Here is a 23,272-nt window from a genome sequence, read left to right as displayed (position 1 = left end):
TATTCCTAACACTAGCTTTCAACCTGTACTAGCTGCACTGCCACTGATTAGGGGAGCTTGGCCAACACTGTTCGAGTTGGGCACAATATGACGAATACTGCTATGTTGGGCAAGGACTAAACAAAAGATCATATGCCATGATGTGACCAAGTTGGCCAAACTCCATGGATAGAAAGATCGCTCTGAATAGCTTTATTCAGCAACGCCCCCAATGCTGTAGAACGGTACAATTTTAGAGGATGGGGGAAAAGGTAGATGGGGGTAGAGAGAGAGAGAGAGAGAGAGAGCCACATGTACCTCTCTGGTTTAGAAGTGGGACAAGACACATCCCTTTAAGGGGTCGTTCACATAAGTCATGGTAAACACAGGTGGTTTCTTTATCAGGGATGCCAGTTATAATTGATCAGAGGGCCTGAAAATCACCTAGAATGAGCTATTTTGAACACAAAAAAGCTTAAATTAAGGTCTGAAAATAACTCACCAGGGCCTGAATTCAGGTTATTGCCTGAAAACTGGCATCCCTGCTTTAAGATCATATTAGCAGTGTGCGTTTCACAATTCTGTATCTTATAACTGGGTAAGTGAGAATGCAGAGGACCTTTCTTGAGAGCAGTTACTGATTTTCATCCTCTCTTGCTTTTCACTGACTACTAAAAAAATAAAGTTTAATTTCAGATAAGCGTGTCATAAAGGAACGGAGTTTAGTCCTCACTGTGGGTAAGATGGGATGGCTCTGGACAGACATCAATGCACCAGGGGGTGTTTCACAAAGATCCAAAGTTGAACTTATCTCTAAGTTGGACTTCAAAATTATGGAGGGCCATTTGTAACCTTATAATGAAAAATATTCATTAGCAAAATTCAAGTATTTTAAACTTTTCATAAATTCCACATCAAGAACATGAAATCTCCCATGAAAATAGAAAATATGAATGATTTGAAGCAACATTTTAGGCCTTTTGAAATAAATTTTACAAAATATTTTCAAAGATGCTAACAGCTTTCTATAATTGTTAAGTCCCACTTTGAAATAAATTCAGCTTAGGACCTTTGTGAAACACCCCCAGATAGCCCAGCTGAGGAATCCTCAGGAGATAAAGCATTTGCTACACTGATGTATCGATCTATCCAGAATGAAATGAAAACCCCAAAGGAATACCTGTAACAAGTTGATTTTCTTAGAAATAACGCTTTAGAAATCCCAGCCGAGCTAGCAGTATCACTTAACCATTTGCCTGCATGAATCAGGCGGTCCCTGTAATGAGACTATGGGGGATAGGAAAGTGCAGTAGTCGACGGGTTAAGAGTAAAGTCTACTCTTGTTTTTAATGCACGAAATAGGCTGATCATACCAGCAAGCGATGATGCGAAAGCAATCTCAAGTTAGATTCATAGACGTCAGCTCTCGGGACAAGCTCAACAAAATGATATATATATAAATTCATATATAAGACCACATCTTCATTGGAACTGCTTTTCAACACCACATTAACTTTACATTATCATAGAGCTTATCAGAAATCAACTTGATTCGATCATCTCCCAGAGGAGATTCCATATGATAATTGCCTGTACATAGATCATAGACACCATAGCAAAGACCTCATTTTTTAGTTTGTGCAGACTTGATCTCGACACAGTTCAGTTTTTTAAAGTATGAGGTCCAGTGACTATTGGCTGGTGCTTTTAATACACAAAGGGCTGCCTGCGATGCACTCTTAAATGCGTACGTGATGAGACGTGGACAGGCAGGTAGGGACACCCATAGGGACGTGAACCTGAACAAACACATGGATAAAACCATCACAATAAAGAGTCCATTGAAGTTTTCAAAGAGTTCATGATCTCCCATGTCAGGTTACTTGCGTCCGTCTTGAGAGAGAGAGACGTTGGGCCGACCGATCTCTCAACTGTTGTTGGGTGCCTCCAGCATCTCCATGAGGAACGTGTCGATGGGCGTGTCTCCGATGAGCTTAAAGAAGAAGAGATGCTCCAGGCATTTGAGACCGATGGAGCGCAGGGCAGGCAGTCTGAGGAGCAGCTTGGCGAAGCGGCCGGGTTCGTCCGTGTACTGGTTGCGGCAGTATTCCTCAAGAGAGGCGTACACCTTCTCCCGTAGCTCCTCCACTTTCTGTACCGAGGTCAAGTTCTTGGCATCTGTGGTACAAAGAAAATAAGAAAGAAAATAAGAAAGAAGGTTGAGTCCCGATTGCGAGCTTTCTGTTTCTTTCCAAATCATTTTTATAAGTGAGCTCAAATGTTATTGCATTTAAAATTGGGACCCTCAAAATTTGAAAAATTCACACAAAAAAACTCACATGAAAATAACAGCTAACTGTTAAACCACAAAATTTCATGTACATTTGGCAAGGTATTGATCTACATTTGACCACACTCAACCCAGGTGATATAAATGGGTACCGGGCAGGCATTTATTCCTTGATGCTAGAGCGCTGTAATGGCAACCATGCTAAAGCCAGGGTATTAATAGGGAGCACCAGGAGTGTCACGTGTGACAGACATGAGCGCTATACAAGAACCCAATACTATTACATGAGATAGTCACCAGATTTGTGAGTGGTTAAGATCTAAGAAAGTTTCATGCTGCCAAAGAACCAAAACAGCCACACAACACTAATATCTGCTTTTCGTAGAGTGCATTCTTGCCTTGACAATAGCGGCTGTTTAAAGTTCATGAAGTTTCATGTCAGAAGAGTTTCTGGTTTTATAGTATACAGGGATCTCAGTTGTTGTTTATTAATCATTTTTGCCCGACATTTGTCCAAGACATTTATACAAGTTATATTAGCAACCTTGCAGAATTCATCAAAAAATAACAGCTTATACTGTGCGTCCAAGAAAAAACAAAACCAAGAATTATCGATGTTTTATCATAACTTAATGACAACTATAATTAATAAATGACACATATTTGTAAAGCTTAGATCCTCCTCTTTCATTTGATGCAACTCATATGATGCATACTTCACACATGAGTGATTAAAAACAATTTTAAGAGAGGGAACCAAAAAGTCATTTGGCGGGCGGTATCTGAATTTCAAAGAGAAAATCACATTTCTAGAAACTTCATTTTCTGCCCTTTCATATGACACCTCAATCAAGCAAATTGAGCAAGGAATAACAAAGTTCTGTTGGTTAATAGTAAGGTTTTCATTTTCATAATTTGATTAAACAAATTCGTTTTCACTGGCTGCCTGTCGTAGCAACAATCAAAATAGACAAATGACTTTAACTCCGTTTCGTAGACGATCAGCCATGCATCAAGTCTTTCGTTGCATGGCTGATTGTCAACGAAACATAGTCTTTTGTCAACTCTGAGCCATGTGTCATTTATTAATCATAATTATGATTAAGTTATGATTAAGTTTTTACTGTGACTGTACAATAGATTATTGCAGCCTGTGTCTTACCTGGGTTGAAAAGCACGATTGCTCTGAGACAGCCAAGCTCTGTCTTATCCATCTTCATTTCTCTCATCTTAGCCACCAGCTCGGTGAGGACCCTGTCAAAGATTGTGCCCACCCCTGCACTGTGGGCGCTGTTACGGTGGACGTGGAGGCCGGTGGCAAGGAGGATGCCATCCTTCACTTGGATGGAGCGATGTGAGAAGGCTGCAATCAACAGCTCGTTCCACCCTGCAGAGAGAATGAGTGAGAGAGAGTGAGTGAGAGAATGTGTCGTGGTCGAGTGGATCATAAAGTCCGCGGTTCAAGTCCCGACGCGGCACTGATGTCCTTTGGCAAGACATTGACAATGACATCTACATTTGCCACTCTCCACCCAGGTGTTAAAATGGGTACCCGGTACGATGCGACCGTCATTGTTGGTCAAACAGTTTTTGAGCGTCAAGTTATGCCTGGTTGGAATTCTCCCCAGGGAGTGGAGATTGTGCACACAGTGTGTGCAGGGCAAGCACTGAATCCAATGACCGAGGTAATAGTATATCTGTAAAGCGCTTAGAGACGTCCGAGATGTATTAAGGGCTATATAAAAGCTGAATATTATTATATTATTATTATGAGTGAGTGAGAGAGTCCAAATCGAATAAAGTACAACCTTGTGGTATCAGATCAGGACTTGCAGGTTGAAAGTATGATTTGAAACACAGTCAAACCTGTCTATCAAGGTCTCCCAAGGGAAACAGAAAGACCTGTCACCGTAGGCAGGTGGTCTCTCTCTCTAGATCGGTTCTACAACACATATTTCTTTCTCAAGGGAGACAAACTACTTGGCCACTAAACACAGGTGGCCTTTATGGAGAGGTGGCCACTATGAAAGTGCCCTTTATGGGGAAGAACTTTTCTCAGGGCTTTTTATTTTTGAGAAGCCCCAAGATTTTGTGTTAGAACCAAGTATGTTAGGCACTGGCAAGAGCCCCCAGCGGTGTCACTTCATATGGAGTTTGTGTACTTGTGTTGGTTAGAAATTTTTCTCAAAAATTTGGGTCATTTCGGCAGATTTGAAAAAGAGGACACTATTTATTTAATCTTTTTAAAGGAGAAACCTGTGACTCAAATAGTGTAAGGCAAATACTGCAAAAAGAGGGTACTTTTTTGTGAATTTATACTCAATAAGCCACACAATAGACATATATAGAGCATATTTTGTACCTGGTTTAGGCAAAAAGGGGTCATACTGAGAGAAAACAGTTCTTGTAAATTCACAACGAGGAGGTTATTTTTTACTCCGCTAACGATCATGCATCCCCAGTTTGAATACAAAGCAATGATACGGACGCAAAGCCAAGAGGTGTAACTGACCTGCCCTGAGGAGCGTGACCTGATCATCCAGTGGCAGTTCTGTGAAGTGTGGGATTCGCTTGGCCCATTCTACCAGGGTAAAGAGTTGTTTGTCGGCAGCTTGGCAAATGTTTGTCACAGGGTCACGCTACGTTTGAAGAGATAACAGATTACATTTATGTTAAAGAAGTAAAGAAGAGTATTAATTTGAGCATTAGGTGACAGAGCAATACTCACCATTACTTTACATAAGGATGTACTCATGTGTAGTGGTTCATTCTCACCTCCCTTATCAGCAAATGATAATGCATTTCATTATTTTGTTTTATCTGAACAGCAAAAGGTCATTTTCAGAATTTGATACTCTCGAATTAATAGAGGATGCACAGCCATGGAGCAGTTCATGCTTATCTTAAATGTACAGTTAACAACTAAATTATCTATACCCCTTGTTTTTCGTAACTCAAGAATGTTAGGTGGACCGGTTGGATTTGGGCTTTTGTTGAATACTTTTAGATGTCAGCTTTGAAGCCCCACTGCACTACTTATAGCTACTTGCGCCCTCTATATAGCAAACAATGCCTAATCGGTGCCTGTTGGTCCCCCATGATCCTCATTTTCTTATGTTAATTAAGAGCAGATTTGATGACATAACCACCTGTCAGTGACCTTGCAGGGAGGTCTAATCCCCTTGGCCAAACTAGTGCAGACAGGCTTTAATACGTCACATTCTCAAGAAACATAAATCTGTACAAGTCAATGTTTCATATACTTTAAAAATTACAACACTGTGTAGGGTATGAATGATTTAGTTGTTAACTCAAGCTTTCCTATATATGTTACCAATCGCATCTACGATTTCATTATTTGATGACCGTCTCAAGCTCACAGCCATGCTTGAGCTCTTATGTGACTTTATGCTCACAGTTCCAGAATTCAAGTCAATAATACTTGGTAACATTAAGGGTGTACATCACCTTGGACTCACCTACTTACTAATCACAAATTAACAGACTGGGATTCAACAACAAAAATAATTTGGATGTTCATACTCACGAAAGGAGGCAGATATGTAAACTTTTGGTCTGAGGATTAGAGATAGACCTAACCAATGGCTACAAGAAATCTAACTAATCTGTGATTTCCTTCTTGGAGACTTACCGGGGTGTCTACGTAGGGGCCATTGTTAGGTTCTACTGCTAGTTCGGCATCCAAGATCTTTTCCACAGGCATGTCATTACTTGTTCCACTTGTGCTCTCTACCTGACTGTCACCTGTGGGCTTGTCTTTGCGTTGCCGCTCCTCTTGTACAGCTGAAGTAAAAGAAACACCTGTAGAGCATTACATATAAAACTGTCTACCAACCCTACCGAAGGAAATCTGGAGAAGTGATTGCTAGTAAAACTAGGTTCTTGTTTCATAAAACCCTTTTTTATCAATAACACATTACAATAAATAAGCTACTGAAATCAATTCAATTAATTGGCTGACAGCAATTTGTCACATGAATTCTCACAATTGTTATTGATAACAAGTTTTAAGAAAAAGGGTCCAAAACTTTTATGCGAATTGCTGATAATGGCAGTTTTTGCAGCAAGCACTAATCACAAGTCAAGTAAGTGAAATATCATGAAGTCGTTTGTGATATGTAAGGCTTTTAATAACCTTTAGACAGCTATTTTGAATAATTATCTTTATAAATTCCCCCCTTTTCCTACCTTCTCTGCGCATGCCCATGCCCAGGCACTTCTGATAGCGGCAATATTGGCACCGATTTCTCTGTCTCTTGTCGACCATACAGTTACGATCGTCCCGACAGGTATACGTGAGGTCTTTCCGTACTGTCCTCTTGAAGAACCCTTTGCAGCCTTCACAACTGTAGACTCCATAATGCTTGCCTGTAGATCGGATGTAAGATGGAAAGAGTGGGAAATAAGCCAAGGGTGGTGGAAAAGAAGCCAAGATTGGTGAAAAAGAAGCAAAAAGGGTTGTGGAAAAGAAGTAAAAGGTTGTGGAAGGAAAGAAGCCAGGAAATGATCAGGAATAAATTGAAGGAGAAGAGAAAAAGAGATAGGAATAGGTAAAATGAGGAGAAAAGAAAACAACAAAGGAAATTTGGTTACTTTAAATATCAGTTTCAAGCTTGAAATAAATAAATGCACTAGAAAAGTATTTTGATCATGCATGAAACTTCCTTCATAAAATATAATTTAGGAATTTAGGAATATAATCTAGTTTACAAAAACCACTATGCACTCTGTGAGTAGATTCTAAACACGAATAGCTTTATTAAATATTAATGTATTCACGTATGAGAGTGCAGGTTCAATAATAAATGTTCATAATGATGGCTATTTCTTCACCTAACAAAGGGCGCCAATAAGTATGTTTTTTAAAAGATTTCCTGCTTTGGTTTGATCTTAAGGTCATTAACAAACTGTCACAGTAGATAATTATTGTCAGACTAATTCCTATACAAACGAACATGCGCAAAACCATCATCACAACCTTCATAGCAATTCAGCCACTCATCTCGCATCCATTTTTTATATTTTATGCACCCAATACAGAATAATGAAAGAGATAAAAGATTGATAAACAACATTAAATACTGTAGGAGGGAGGTGCTCATGAGACAATTTAACTAACAAGATTCAAAATCAACTCTGAATAAAAGGAGAATATCTATTTGGAGAGACTTTTTCCAACTGTCCACTTTTTTTGAGGCACACTGTACATGGCGCACTAAGAATTGTGTATGAAGTGTCTACCTTAATAGTTTTGTAGACTACTATATTAAAGGTAATGCAAAGTTTTGGGAATTTTTGAAAATTGGATGGATAGTAATTCTTTAAAATTTTGATATATTTGGATGCCCCTGTGGATGTATAATAATCCCCTAAAACACTTCTGCATTCAAGAAATTGGATAAAAAATTTACTGGTGCTCCCTGTAAATTTCAATTTATTTCAAATAGCGCCCAAGGCCATTCCATGGTAACTGCGACCATGAAAATCTCAGAACATGCAGTTCTGATATATCATTTCCAAACGGGAATAGCAAATTGGTTGATTGTAGTCAAGAAACAGTGTATTAAAGCTAAAGTAATACCAGCCTTGAGAGGGAGCTATAACAATTACATCACTTTAGACTTAATTTCAACCGTGATTACGATCATTGAATATTATTAAATCGCATATGCTTCCAATATGTTCATTTGAACCAAATTCATGATCCCATACCCAAACTTTGTATTATACCTTTAAAGCAATGAACAACAACACTACAAATTTATGTCAAAATATATAATACCTATTTATTATAATGATGAATGATGTGGGAAAAGTTAAGTTAAAAACAAATAACAATTGGTTTTAAGATACTAATTTAGCTGAAGTATTCTTGTACAGTATGTGAGAACTAAGAAACAAAAAAAGAGAAATTCCTAGCCTCAAGTGGATTGCAAGAGGTGGGATGTAATCTTAATGACGCAAACGTTATCATTCAGATTCTTTTAAGCACAGTCTTTAAAACTGAGTGGTTGTGAAAAACAGTGGTATAAAGCAGTATTAATTGCTATTGAAGGGGAGGGAAATAGGAATGGCAATTAGCAGACGGCTGGGTCATTATTTTTCTTGCACAATTGTACAGCTACCCAGACAGCTGTGGTTGAGCCATAATGCTAACATATGACAAACACTTGATACTTGAAGGAGGCGCCTAGGTGTGATTTACTGAGAAATAAAGAGGTACTTAATTGAATATTAATAAAGACATTACAAAAAAAACCTTAAGGGCCTTAAGTCTTGCACAATCATCAACTGTCTGCCATCATTGGTAAGATAAATGTATGTGTAACTGGCTATAAGGTGAAGTTCCTACACAGATGATTGTAGGAATACAACCAATACTGCCTTTCTAAAAATGTGAATTTCTGGCAGCGATATTTATACCAGGGCTTTCTATTCCATATGCCATTTTACAAAGTAAGGCTCTGAACAGTTGCTTTCAAAGAAAATATTCCCATTATTATACGTGTATCATTGATCACTTAGCTTGTTGCCATGCCTTCACTGTGAATAAGGACATGATGCATATGTTTGTTTCATAATCAATCATCAATGGTCGGTAAATGGTAATGTCTACATACTGTACATGTACATGTAAGTGCTTTGACATACTGTATGCTCCGGAGACAATAGCTCTGGGCTTTCTTCCTCAATGATACAGGGTTAGGGTTAGATGTATGGTATAGTAGTGTTTTGTACAGGGTTGAGAAATTACTAGTTTGGTAAGTATTGGATATCGACACCTGGGCCCCCGCCTTACAAAGAGCTGTAATCGTTCCGAATCAATCGTAAGTCCTCTAATCAATCGCAAGTTTGCAGTCTCCTATCTCTTATGTACATAGTTACGATTGATATCAATCACAAATAAGATGTGATGGATATCAACTCTTTGTAAGACGGGGGCCCTGAACAACCAACCATACATCATTAATGATGCCCATGTGCACTTCACACCGCTATCTAAACCCAAACTGAGAAAACAGAAACAGCACTTATTTCTGTTTCACAAGTGTGTAGGAAACTAGAAATAAATGATCAGGGAAAAATATTAAATATTTATTTTTAGGGGGCTACTTTTCAAGCTTGCCTGCATAAAAATAACACTCTTAAAATTTGTTTTGCATTTTTGGAAATGATGTTCACATACTCATAAAGAATGGGGCACATTTTTTATGAATAATCCTAAATCAAAAGGTAACAATGCCTGCATACTGTTCACAGTAGAACCTAAATCGGGACTAAGGAGAGGAAACGCCGCACATTTCCGTTAAAAAAAAGAAACGTTTATTAAAACGGTTACTGATGTCCACATGGTGTTCACACCTAAACCTTAATCGTGATTACCGGTAAGGATAGGAAACTGCGAACATTTCCAAAGAATTATTGTAAATCAAAAGTTTATGAGGTTCACATTGGAACTGGACCGAGAGAGCGGAAACAGCGCATATTTCCAGCCAATCTATGATGTCCCCTTATTGTTCACACCGGAACCTCGTCAGGACTAATACAGAAAACAGTGCATGTTTCCGACTGGAACGTGGTGCGACTATCCCTGCAATGTTTCTAGGTGAGCTCCTAGCGGGGTTGGCGGCCATTCATGATGCAGGCATCCCCAGTTGGCTCTATTGCTGAGGCCGATAAAGGCCTCCTCCTGAGGCAGTCTAATTCAGATCAGGTTACCCGGCCGGCACACAATTTTCACAAGAGTTTTCAACTTCAGGAGAAGAAAACAAATGAGATGGAATTCATGTTATTGTTCACTAATGGCAAAATCATCCTATTAACATACAAACAACCCTTTAATCAAAGGTATCTCTCTTTCTCTCTTACTAATGGGGCATCGCAAGAAAGTTAACTTGCGATCAATTGCAAATTTGCAATTAATCGCAAGACTTACGCTTGATTTTGGGGATTTGCAATTGATTGCAACTTCCTTGCAACGCCTTGAGTTGTCAAGAAAAACTTTTGTTCAAGAAGCATGCATGGAATTAGTAAACAGGTTTCTATCGTTGCATAACTTGGTGGAGTGAATGGGTTAAGGACAGACGTTTATTTCCCCTCTCCTTGCCGCAAAACTAGTATAAAGGTGGTGTAAATGTCAGAGCAGTAAACAGCTGTTAGAACACCAGCAGTGACACAGCATGTAGGCTGGGTATAATACTAGAACAGCTAGGTTCACATGGTGATGTTGTAGTTTTAAACTTTAAGTTTGCAAAACCTTAAAGACCAGTTTGGGTCATGCGATTGCAATGTGAAAGAAACGTTGTTGAATCGATCAGAAAAGGTTGATCATCTAGTATATAAGTATTGGTGTGTACTCTAAGGTTCTAGAAATCATAAAAATTATCAGAAATTTGGCCCAGTCTTGGTAAAGTTACAAGCACTGTACACAGAAAGACGTATATGGGACTATGTGACACGTGCGCGATATCTATCAGGTCCAAATAGATATAATAATTTACCAAATAGATCAATTAGTAGGCGGTTTCTTGGCAAAATTTGTATCATCACATATTAATCAAAACATATTCTTTCACATGATTGGTAATGAGAGCTTCAATTTCTTGAGAGGGGGGCCTTTCCAAAACTGATCTTTACCTTTAAGTTTGCGAAACCTTAAAGTTATGAACAACGATCCACTAACAACGAGGGTTCACAAGGGACGGAAACAACAAGGGCTAGACGTTTTAAAATACAAGCTTGGGGAGCATACATTTGAACTGGCATATTACCTCATAGTTAATTGAGTCTGCATGGCACATAACTTTGAGAAAGTTCCCCCCCCCCCCCCCCCCCCTCCTCCCCTCCCCCTTCCGGCTTGTATTAAACGTGTTACCTCACACTAAACTTAAGATCGCATGCGGTTTGTAACTTCGGGTAAAGTTGAAGTTTCATAAGCAAAAGGGCATCAGAAATATCCCAAACTACAAGATGACTTCAAAGGTCAAATCCACGACCTCACACTTAATGTTAACAGACTGCCATATGAACCTAACTAATGTCATCTCATATGGCTTCAACTAATCCATATGAATTAAATGCAGAGATGATTTCCCACTTTAATAGGAGAACCCTATAGCAAATCCATATCTGAAAACATGTTAATATAAACATAATGAAAATAGTAATAAAATGTTCCTTGTTCATTGATGAACTTCAAAGGTCTCATTTATCCATTTATCCATTTTCTAACCTACTTGTTATTTATATAACTAAAATGAATCAGTCCTGACTCTGCCTAAAAAGTAATAGTTCACACAAATTATATCCCTTTCAACAAATTGACATCTTGGTATACAATTTCATTTATTCTATTTTTCCTACTGCATGTACAGTACACCCCATTGGACAGACTTGGCAGTATCACCAGTGCACATGTACAAACTGCAGACATTTGCTCCTTTCATTGTGATTAGGTGAAGTAATGGAAGCATGAGCCTGAGGGATGACGATCCAAAGAATGGATATTTTCAAATATACAATCAAGTTTTTAAATGCATGTCCAATGGAAGTTTTTTAATATCTTGATTCCACTTCATGACTACGTCATTCATCCCCAATTTCAAGACCACAACTCAATAATCAGTGTATGGTATGAATGAGAGTGATCAGTGCAACCCAACCTGCTCCCAAAACTGGCAGCACTTGGCCTCTATAATGTCAAGGTCATTTGCTGGCTGGCTTCTACTTGGCAGCCGGCCGTCTCCGCCGAACCGAACAATGCTGCATTATTGGCCCACACAGCCAGACGCATGCATGCAAGCAAGGCAGACTGGGAGGAGCGGACGGACGGACTGGATGAATGAGCGCTCTAGTACACCTACCTACTGTACATGTACGAATGAATGCATAATGAATGCAAGAAAGGAATCATACTATACACTATGCATGCATTCATGTTCCAATGGGAATTTGACTGTACTCATACGCACACACAACATATATACATGAGCTTCATGTTAATGAGCCCCCACCAGCCCCCCCCCCCCCCCCCCCCCCCCCTCCCCACCTCTCTCCCTCCTCTCCTTCTCCATACACGCTTTCTTTCTTGATTAAATGTGCACATGCATGCATTTCAAATTGCACAATGAAGTAGAGGAGGCTCGCTGTATGCATGTGTCATACTGTACATGGATACAGTAACTAAATGAAGAAAGAAGGCATTGTAATTGGATGTTTTCCCCATCCTTTTAATATGTACATTGATGTAGCAAAACCTGGATGTACATTGTGTTCATTGCTATTATTGGACTGGGGGTTCTTTTTAACATTTTGCACGAGAAAATATAAAATGGATTATTTTAGCACCAACCTATTTCAATGTCTAAGAAACACAAATTGCCTGATTATGATGCAGTGTGAAAAAATAGAAGATGCATTGTCGTATTGCATCATTTTCTAAATGTGTTTACAAAAACTTGCTCAAATGATTTTAATACCTGTACAGTATGACACATATCAGGAGCTCTTGTAGCGCAGTAGAATATGTACTTAATGTTAGAAAGTTTCTGCGCTCTATAAATGTATTACCGGTATTATTATTATTATACCTAAAAAATCAATATTGTGACAAGACTTCATTACATTTGTTTTTCTAGATTATCTTAGAGTCTGAAATTTGAAAGATCAACGTGAGAAAAAGAAATTAACCTTTGCTATGCCAAGAAGACGAAAAAAAACCATTATTTGGTGAGACTTTCTTCTCATCTACTATTCACAATATAATTTTTTTTTAACAACCGACATATTCATCTTCAAGATCAACTACACAGGCACGAATATGTGGTACTGTGCATTGTAGCTCCTCATAAAGAGGACATACATACTGTATGCATAAATTTTCACATTACCTGCATGTACTGATGAACTATTTCAAATGTTTTGCATGAATTACTATTAATTCATTCTTTGCACTATAATTTTAAATATTTTTGTTCAATGCATATGTGCTGTACATCAAGTAGCTATGAATCTTGTCATTCTTAGCTGTACATGTATATCAAAGCAATGCAACATATTACAAATGTATAAATCTGTTATATCCTATTTATTTCTGTTTAAAGCTAAAACTCTGTTAACTCTGTATTACAATACATGCATGTGAGTTAATACTGTTCAGACACAGAACAGACATATCTAAAGATGCATGGCTGGTCAATAAGTGACCGTACAAATTAATTTCTGTATCAAACCTATATTAAAAATCAACTTGAATTTATAACAAAAAAGCTACAAAAATTAGGAACTGCAAGAGCAAATAACTTCAATTCCTGGAATAACGACTATTTGCGATGAATCACAACTGAGTATTCATCCCTGCTTTTGACAACCTCTCATTCTGCAGAGTTTCTCTACTGACCCGAAACATTTGTACTCGAGTGGAATTCCAAATTCATTCTTCTTCCCTCATGAAGTTGAACTAATTTACTAGACAAGGCTACGTTGCTATATTCTCTCACGAATCTACAGCTGACCTCACGTAGACAATATGTCATGGGGTAATTCATTCACATTAGGATGCATATGACCAGAGCCAGAAAGGCATTCACTCTGTGTTGAAGTATATGAGTTAATGCCCTCCTGGCTCTGGACAGGCAAGATGTTGTGTCAAGTAAGCTGTAACTGTGGGGTCCATGTGTTTGGTACATATTATGTTCGAACAAAAACGTGTATGTTAATACTTCATCTTCTAAGCCCTAGAAAGGCGTAACTCCCCATCGTTTTACAGGAGTCAATGCCCTTACAGCTCTCACAAGATGACTTGAACATGTAACCTCATATATGTCAAAGTGTAATTCATTTGTATTAGGAAACAGGCCGTGTACAGTAAAATACAACTGTAGGATCCATGCAGTGTATTACACAAAGACAGACATTGTAACACAAGGTCCTGTCTTATAAAGAGTTGCCGTTGATCCAAATCAATCTCAAGTCCTCCAATCAATCGCAAGTTTGCAGTCTCCTACACTTTATCTCTTATGTACACTTGCTATTAATATCAATCAATCGCAAATAAGTTGCGATTATTATCAACTCTTTATAAGACTGGGCCAAGCTAGGCATGCATTTATCTACAGAGAGCCAGAAGGGCGTTAACTCCTATTCATTTTTACATGTATAACAGTTGCGCCCTTATGGCTCTTAACAAACAAGTAAATGCCATCTTGGCAGCAGTAGGATGATGTGACCTTTACTAAGATAATATGCATGGATAATCCAACCCCATTTTAATGGAATCATGTTATGCATGATTTTATACTGCTTGAATATATGAAGCTGTGATGCTAATTCAAAACTACATGGTGACCTTTTAGAAACCACAGAGATACATATTTCTATTACTGTTTAAGGTCCCCCCACAAAAAAAAAAAAAAAACACACAAACATGTTAAGCGTCCTGATTTTTTGAAAAATAGGAAGGAGGAGGTTTTTTCTATTTTTTTCTCAAAATGGCCTCTCAAAATGGCCTCTCTAAATGGCTGCTCAGTACATTTTCACCGACAGTCGGTCTTTGTTTCAAGATGGCCGCCGTGATTTTTTATTTATTTATTTTATAAATCAGAAATAGATCATTTTAGTAGTGTTTCTCATGTAAGGCCGCCCCCAAAAAGGAAGCGGGCGGGGACGCTAAACACGTTTATTTTTTTTAATGGCCTAAGCTGATATTTTGCGAATGATAGGCTAAGAGACATTTTCGCGAGTCGCTGCTTTCGTAAAAAGCACACAGCAGAATTAATGAATGGGCATGAAATATTCACAAACTTTCTAGCGCTAACACATACACACACAGACTCGGTCACGGTCACGTATAGTACACACACAAGTTTCGGCAGCCCATCGCACCACATACAACCGAGTACCATACGGATTGCGTGCGCCGTGCAAGCTGTGCAATATATGTGCAGGAAGAGAAGGAACATGTGGGGCGTAAGGCGACAGCATTGTATTATGAACATCGTAAGCGCATACGTTTATGCTGATATTTTCGCGCTCCGGAATGATGAGGTGTCAAAATTGTTGTGATCGTGATAATATGCAATTCGTAAAATTCGTGAAAATAACAGCTTACAGTACCTCATAGGGACCATAGGTAAACAAACAGTGGGTATTTCTATATTCAGCAATTCAAAAGAAAAAAAGGGGAGGGGGGGGGGGTGTACAATTGTTGAGATGCATTCGCTTTGTAAGGCTTACATCATCTCTTTTCATACGGTACTTTCAAAGTAATTTCCCTAAACACCTTTCAAATAGTGATATCCTGCAAAATGACAGACTTATGTTTATGATCCAATTAACCACTGGGGAAAACGATAAAAACCCGAGTGGAAAGAGAATGCAAGAATGTAAGAATGCTTGTGGGAGACATCTGCATGTATGCAATAATGCCTTTCTCCTATGCCTGCATGCTGATGCAGACTTGACGTTGGAATGATGCAAGTAATTTCCCTCATTAATTCTTACAATCCATGTTTCCAGAATTCGTCCAACTGCTGAGCTTGGAAACCTTCTCTGGGGAAATTCTATAGACTGCTATAGACCATGAGGCATCTATTTTCACACCTACATGTACATTATATCCCCTCAATGTATGTATTCCCCCCACCCCCTTTTTTTTTTAATGAGAGAAAGCAAGTGTGGGGAAGAGTTAAGGGAGATTGAGGGATAAGAGATGGAGGAAGAGACAAAAAGAGATGGAGGGAAAAGAGACGGAAGAGAGAAAGCATGAGAGAGAGAGAGAGAGTGGGAGAAAGCATGAGAGAGAGAGAGAGAGAGAGAGAGAGAGTGGGAGAAAGAGGGGGAGATGGAAGAAAGAGGGAGAGGGACAAAGCAAGGAGGGGAAGAGAAAGAAAGGGATTAAGATGAAGAGATGGAAGAGAAAGGGAGGGAGAGAGAAGGGGAAGAGGAGAGAGAACAGTAAACAGGACTATAGGAGAGAGATGGGGAGGGAAGGAAATAGGGAGGGAGAGAGAAGAGGAAGAGGGGGAGAGAGAAGAGGGAGAGGGGGAGAGGGGAAGAGAGAACAGTAAAGATAAATAGATAGATAGATAGATAGTTTATTGGTTTCCACAATATCTCATTTTACAAAGAGTGTAACAACATGTTGAAAATGATTATAATATACATGTACATACAATAACTGTACACACTACAGGAGAGAGAAGGAGAGAGAAGGAGAGAGAAGGAGAGAGAAGGAGAGAGAGAAGGAGAGAGAGAAGGAAATAGGGAGGGAGGGAGAGAGAGAGCGCAGAAGAATGATAGGGAGGAGGAAACGAAAAGTTCCGGTTTATTTTAGCGAAGACCTGGATATTCTGACGTAATCACACACGTCAATCAAGACACACATCTACGCACATGATTAACACTACCAGGCGCCTAGAATTTACCTGGTTGATCACAAAGTTATCCCCATAATCTTATCCAAAAGAAGGAGAAAACAGCATCAACTTCATTACCGATTCATAGAAAACAACTGCAGCTAAACTACAGATATCCCTAATATATCGCAAACAGAGGGAGTTCTTGCATTATTCATCACAAATTAATTTCTTCCCCAGTGCACATAATCCCTGAGAGTACCACAGAAGCGCTGGGTGCCCTGCTATATTTCTTCGGTGTTTTCCCCATTTCACTTTGTGAGTTGATACCATGACATACTTTGTGACAATCACCAATATATTTTATTATAATTCTACATGTACATGTACATCATGTACTTACATGGTCCATTGCTTAGCGCATCTTGTCACTTTTGCTATATTTGCTTATTCATGAGAGAAGGAGTGAGAGAATAAAGGAGTATTCGTACCAAATCAGATTTGAGAATACAAGTAGCTTGATATTAAATCTACCTGAGAATATATCATTCAATGAAGATTTGAGACTGATTAATTTTGTTTCCTCTCTCTCTCTCACATCTTATACGCAGTAGACTATTCACCTCTGAATACTATCTCAAAACAACAACATAAACTTGAGTTTGACTTATTCATCTAGTAAAATATGTAATAATATCTACATATGATCTGCCATCAGGAAAAAAATCAGCAACAAATAGATGAAAATATATATTTTTTAAATCAAGACATTAAAGAAAAATGTAAAAGATTACAAACATTAATTTTCTTGAAATATCAAAAAAATTATTTTCTCATACTATCAAGAAATATATATATTGAGAATTACATGCTTTCCTCATAGAGAGCTTGTCAAATTATGTTCTCAAATACCATGTCTTTTTGTAACAAAGAGGATGTACTGAAATTAATACTCCACTGAACATTGGTATATGGCGTATCAGGTAGACTCAATTGGCATGTTCACAGTTAAAGATTTCTCATCAATCTCAATCAGCAAATTTTAATAATCTCAAGTGTTTAAAAAGAGAAGGTTGAGTTCTGGGAAGAGGTGACAAATACTTTGTGAGCGTTATCATTGTAAATATGCAAGGGTGGAAGAATATTATCAGATATCATGTTCCCTGAAAAGCATGGCTCTTCAAATGCCTTCAGATTCTAAATATGGCATGTAACATCGTAAAAAATCGGGACGGATTTTTACGCCACGTGTTCGTGTAGTCCCATATACATCATTCTGTGTACAGTGCTTGTAACTTGGCCAAATTTCTTATCACTTTGATGATTCACACAAATACTTATATGCTGGATGATCAACCTTTTTTGATCGATTCCACACCGTTTGTTTCACAATGCAATCGCATGACCAGAACTCAACTTAATCTTTAATACGGCTCCTTCAAACGTGACACCATAAACTACAACAGTTTGATATGTTAAATGAATGGCAACCGCACCCAATTCACTAAGCACTGTGTTATATGATACAGATAGGTGAAGCATATTACACTTTATGTCATCTTAAGAAGTAAGTAGCTGTTTTGCTGCCGAATCATATATTTAAACTATTTACAGCACTCTACTTCACCGAATTTGACCACAGTTGCTTTACTCGCTGATAATCCATGAAAGCATGGTATTGAAAGTATCTAGAGAGTGCATATTGTGGTTTTTATCTTGCAGCAATCATTCAACAGAGATTGAGAATGATACATGTACAATGTACTCAAGCATTTGTGGATGGCCCTATTCACACTTTAAAAAAGATATTTACATTTTTCTAACCACCCCCCCCCCCCCCAAAAAAAATGCTCACCATTCACCATTTTCTTTTGATTTAGCTAACATATTATCTTCTTCTTTTTTTTTTAGGGGAGGGGGGCATCAGAGAAAAAGACAGCATGACATTCTTCTTATGCTTATAATGGGAAAAACAAAATTCCAAACCAAGCATTTCTTCATGATCCCATTCACATTCTAATAGATTTACCATATTCTCCAGCAATATGAAACCACATCATGGGATAGATATCTTTTTTGGGGGGGCCGGAATAAGGATAATTCAGAGAGAATAACAAAATACTGATTTTTCTCAAATGTAACATAAAGAAAAATATAAATCCCACCCATCCAATGTGAATGTTCCATGTTAAATACTCGATGTGAAGAGGCCTCTAGAGTTGGACAGACATGCATGCATTAATGCATGGTACATACATCAAGCGTATATTCAATCTAAATGAAGCCACAAGAATCGCTCAGCATGATTAAGGATGTGCTTTTCAAATGCCAAAGCTGTTTTCTCTATTCCCATCTGCACGCAAACTATTTAAAAAGGGATCTGCATAAAAATTGCACAGACAGGTCTATGTAATTTTCAAACCAAATAAGCTTTATACTGCCTTGTTACCATTGTAATCCTTATTTTGAAAATGAAAATCGGAAAGTGATCTGCAATTAAAAACTGTGCATACATGATCATAAAATGCATCACTACAGATTTAGTTATTATATAAGCAGACATAAACTGTACCATAATACAATATCAAATAAAAACCAAAAGACACGACTTTCAATCCAAATAAGCTCAAATTGCCCTACAGCATAATGTTTTGAACAAATTTGTTTTTTATTTCAGGTAAACATAATCCTAATTACATGTAAATAGCGTATTGCAATGATCAATTGTGTTTGTCTAACATTATATGACAATTCCATGTTAAACCATTCAAATCGAGACATTTTCAATAGTTTTGTCTGACTAAAAATTAATCTGTGAAATATATCTTCTTTTATTTAGGACATGAAGAAAAAAAAACTTGCTGTCAACAAAGAATCAGAGTCAAATATTCTTGTCTGTCTGAATCAGGGAAAAAAATACTTTAAAAATTTCGGAGGCTACTTTTCAAGCTTACTTGCATGAAAATAACACTCTTTAATTTGTTTTGCATTGAACTCTATGCAAATTTGTGGGGGCTCTTTTATGACTTTCGGGGGCTCTTTTGGGCATTTCGGGGGGTAATTCGCCCCGAGCCCCCGTGTATTTTTTTGGCTGGTCTGAATGTCGTTTCTAACACTTGAACTAGTTAGGGCTTATTGTAAGCTCACACAAATGATTAGCCCAGCTGTCGTGTCAACCAGCCTCTCAAAAACTAGTTTCTTTGTTAAAATACATTGTTACAACAATTCTTTTTGTTGATATGATGGTGTCATCCATATGAATGCCTCTTTCACAATACAATGTTTCTTTTACCCAAAATCTTCTTACAATTGTCTATAGTGTGAACAGGCTATCAGACCAGTTGGAACTGTATCAAGAATGAATACAAGGCCTGTCCTCATCAGCTCGAGATTGCTAAATAGCCCGATATATCTGATTTGGGAAATAATCCTGCAGTTACAAATCACGTCTTCATCGGCTCGAGACTTGACCTTGAAACCCAAGATATCTTGGGATGATTATCTCGACCAAATATCCCGCTAATTGCAACTTCAGGCTGATGAAGACGCAAATTAACTGGATGAAGACGCAAATTGACTGGATAATTTGCAATCGGGATAGTTCAAATACGGGAAATTTGGCAATCTGGAGCTGATGAAAACAGGCCTACATGTATTGTGAACCAAACAAAGGTCAGTGGGGCCTCTGTAATTCACACTGACCCATTTACTATCTAAAGTGATTTTTGCCCTGTCTGAGATATTCACAAACCTGTTTATTCAAGAGCTTATTAGATTACCTGTACCAGCCATATAGATGATCGAAAAACAGGTTTCAACAAGAATATCAAAATTTGTAGGAAAATGAGAAAATCGCAAAATCAACTTTATACTCACACAGTTCACATAGAAAATTGACCTGTAAGCAGTAGCCTAAATGCCTTGATGTTCTGTACATGTAATACATGTAGCAATTTGCAGAGACAACTGCCTACCGGTATTGTATGTACAATTTTTTCTTTCTTTTTGTATAGAATTTAAATATTCAAAACAAAATAAAATACACCTCTCTCTCTTATTTGACAGTTGATAGTGATAATGACAGCACATCTCTTCTCTACATGACACATTAAAATACTTCACACATTGAATAGTAGTCTAAACGTACAGACTCTAATTGACATTTTAACATAATTTTATAAAGCCTTGAGCCTGGACTATAAAGTTCAATCATCAGCCTCGGACTATGCCAAAATCAACCATGCAGATTTTGTAGTTGCAACTTGCAAGTGTAATATCTATCTAGTCTAACAGTTCACACCCTCTGTGTCTAGGCTAGTTTAATGAACGTGAAATAAACAATGCACAAGTAACTTTCATCAGCTTAGGCTGCGTTCATGCTTAAATTTTGAAGGCAGAATGAGCGATCTGAAACGCTCATCGTAAACGCTCATCGTGATCGCAGTTCCACGATGTAGTGTTCATGCTTACTTCTCTGGCTCCCCAGGCAATTCTCCGTGTGTGGCCTTAATTGGTCTTCCAGCTGGATTCGCAAACCTTCACTGTGCATGCTACGTAGACCCACTAGAGGTCAGTGCGTTGACCCCATTTAAACGCGTTTACAAATTGTAAACGCATCTTTTTGTGAGTTTACGATCGGCGATCGTGATCGCCGTTTTTCGGTGATTCTACAAAAGTGAGCTAAGACGCAACCGTGTTTTAAACTAAACGCGTAACAGATGCCTGATTCTGGCCGTCAAAATCAAGCATGAACGCGCCCTTGGACATACCTATGTAGTCTGTAGGGACAGACAGGGTCTAGGCGTTGTGGCGTGTGCCTGTAATCCAGCTAAAAAGTGGAAGTTACAAACTGATTCAGCCGAGGACGCAGGTTCGAAACTGAGTCACGTCTTTCGGATGGTGACGTTAAAAGTCGGCCCCCAGACGTAAATAATCATATCTGATTGATACACGTCTGTAAAAACCCAATACACACACACTCTATTAAACACGATGCCACAAGCCTCGAGCCTAGCCTAGTTTCTGGAGCAGCTATGTACAAAGTCTATGGAGTCCAGTAGACAGCGCAGTGGACTATGTAGTCTACATAGTATCACTGTTCAGACACTCTGCAACACATTAGCAATGACAAGGGTCTGTGCCTGCAAACTAATATCTGGCCTCTTTTTCTCTCCCTGACATTCATTACCTGTGTTGTTTTCTTGTCTGACCTTACTGAGGTCAACTTCTTCTAATGACAATTTAAAGGGGCTAATCACATTCTGAAAATCTCTGTTGCAGCATTTGACACAGCTATTGACAACAGCTTACCGGTAAACGATATTTATTTCTGTTAATTCATGCATAATTCAATCTTAAGATTAATCATGTAATTGATTGTATAATTGATTGTTGCAAAGCGCATAGAGAATTTATTATTATGCGCTATATAAAAATGACTTTATTTCTATTATTATTAAACAATTAACAATTTAATGGCATTAATAGCACTGATCATTGACAATGGCTATGACATTCAAAATGTTAAAGTTTTAATCACTGCAGAGGTGTTAATTACACACAGGCATTCTTTACTTTGAGATATAATAATAATAGAGCTGTTTACAGCTACAACCAAAGTGGGACAACACAGCCATGGCCTCCTCATTTTAAACGTGCTAATCCCATTCTGAAAATCTTTACTCTGGCATATGATAGAGCTGTTCACATATACCAGGAGGATCACTTACAGATTAAACAATCTGCTAAACTGCTGATATGGACATAGAGGATCATTGAAAACAGCTTTAAACAGTTTAGCAGATTAAAGGAGCTAATCACTCTTCCATTTCCTTTTCTTTACCACATAATAAGGCTCTTTACCCAGATCAATAAGATCTACAGGTACAATTAAGGGGGTGTCATAGGGCCTTAATCTTCTTACACTACTTATAAAGGTAATTCAAAGGTGCTAATTGGCTTAGAGGTGCTAATTGCAAGCTGGCATCTTCTAATCCAGCACATGCTAGGCTGTTCAGGGAGCTCATTAAAATACACAGCAACACATAACAAGGGCTCCAGGGGCACTATTGAAACACTCACTTTATTATCTTACTTTATGGGTGCAGTGATTACTATTTACAGCTTCAGCAATTTACATTTATTTACAACTTCAAGTAAAAAGGTGTAATATCTTTGGCTCAAAGACATGATAAAGCTCTTTAAAAAGCTGAACACATGGGCTACATGTGGAGCTTGAAATGTACATGGGGGGGGGGGGGCACAGAAAAAGTCTCTAAATCATTAAAATAAATCAAAACTGTAATACAAAGTTTTGGGAAATTTTGAAAATTGGATGGATAGCGATTCTTTACAATTGGATGCCCCTGTGGATGTATATTAAAAGCACTAGAAAATTTAGCCCCTAAAACACTTCTGCTTTTGAGAAAAATTTTAATATCAAAATTTACCGGTGCTCCCGGTAAATTTTGATAAATTTTAAATAGCGCCTACGGCCGTACAATGGTAGCTGTGAGCATGAAAATCTCAGAATATGTAATTGTGATATATAATTTCCAAACGGGAATAGCTAATCGGTCGATTTTAGTCAAGAAACATTGTTTCATAGCTTAATTAACATCTTGACCTT

At 38.1% G+C, this 23,272-nt stretch overlaps 1 protein-coding gene across 3 annotated transcripts in view; it reads right to left on the bottom strand.

The window, feature by feature from the left end:
• Positions 1-1,769: 1,769 nt before the first annotated feature.
• LOC579018 (retinoic X receptor-like) overlaps positions 1,770-23,272 on the bottom strand; it is a 36,739-nt gene continuing 15,236 nt past the window's right edge. For 2 of the 3 annotated variants that reach the window (XM_030997390.1, XM_030997391.1), the window contains exons 4-8: positions 6,479-6,658; positions 5,922-6,091; positions 4,782-4,908; positions 3,432-3,656; positions 1,770-2,157 (exon numbers count right to left, since the gene is read on the bottom strand). In XM_030997390.1, coding sequence (XP_030853250.1) covers positions 1,907-2,157; positions 3,432-3,656; positions 4,782-4,908; positions 5,922-6,091; positions 6,479-6,658 — 953 coding nt within the window. In that variant the 3' untranslated portion in view covers positions 1,770-1,906. The remainder of the gene's footprint in view (positions 2,158-3,431; positions 3,657-4,781; positions 4,909-5,921; positions 6,092-6,478; positions 6,659-23,272) is intronic. The other variant, XM_030997392.1, reaches the window with a different exon arrangement.

This window comes from Strongylocentrotus purpuratus, unplaced genomic scaffold (assembly GCF_000002235.5).
Source record: "Strongylocentrotus purpuratus isolate Spur 01 unplaced genomic scaffold, Spur_5.0 spur5_scaffold_4, whole genome shotgun sequence".
NCBI classification, from domain to species: Eukaryota; Metazoa; Echinodermata; class Echinoidea; order Camarodonta; family Strongylocentrotidae; genus Strongylocentrotus; species Strongylocentrotus purpuratus.
The sequence above is the reverse complement of the archived record's forward strand: the minus strand, read 5'-3'. Positions and strand labels throughout refer to the sequence as shown.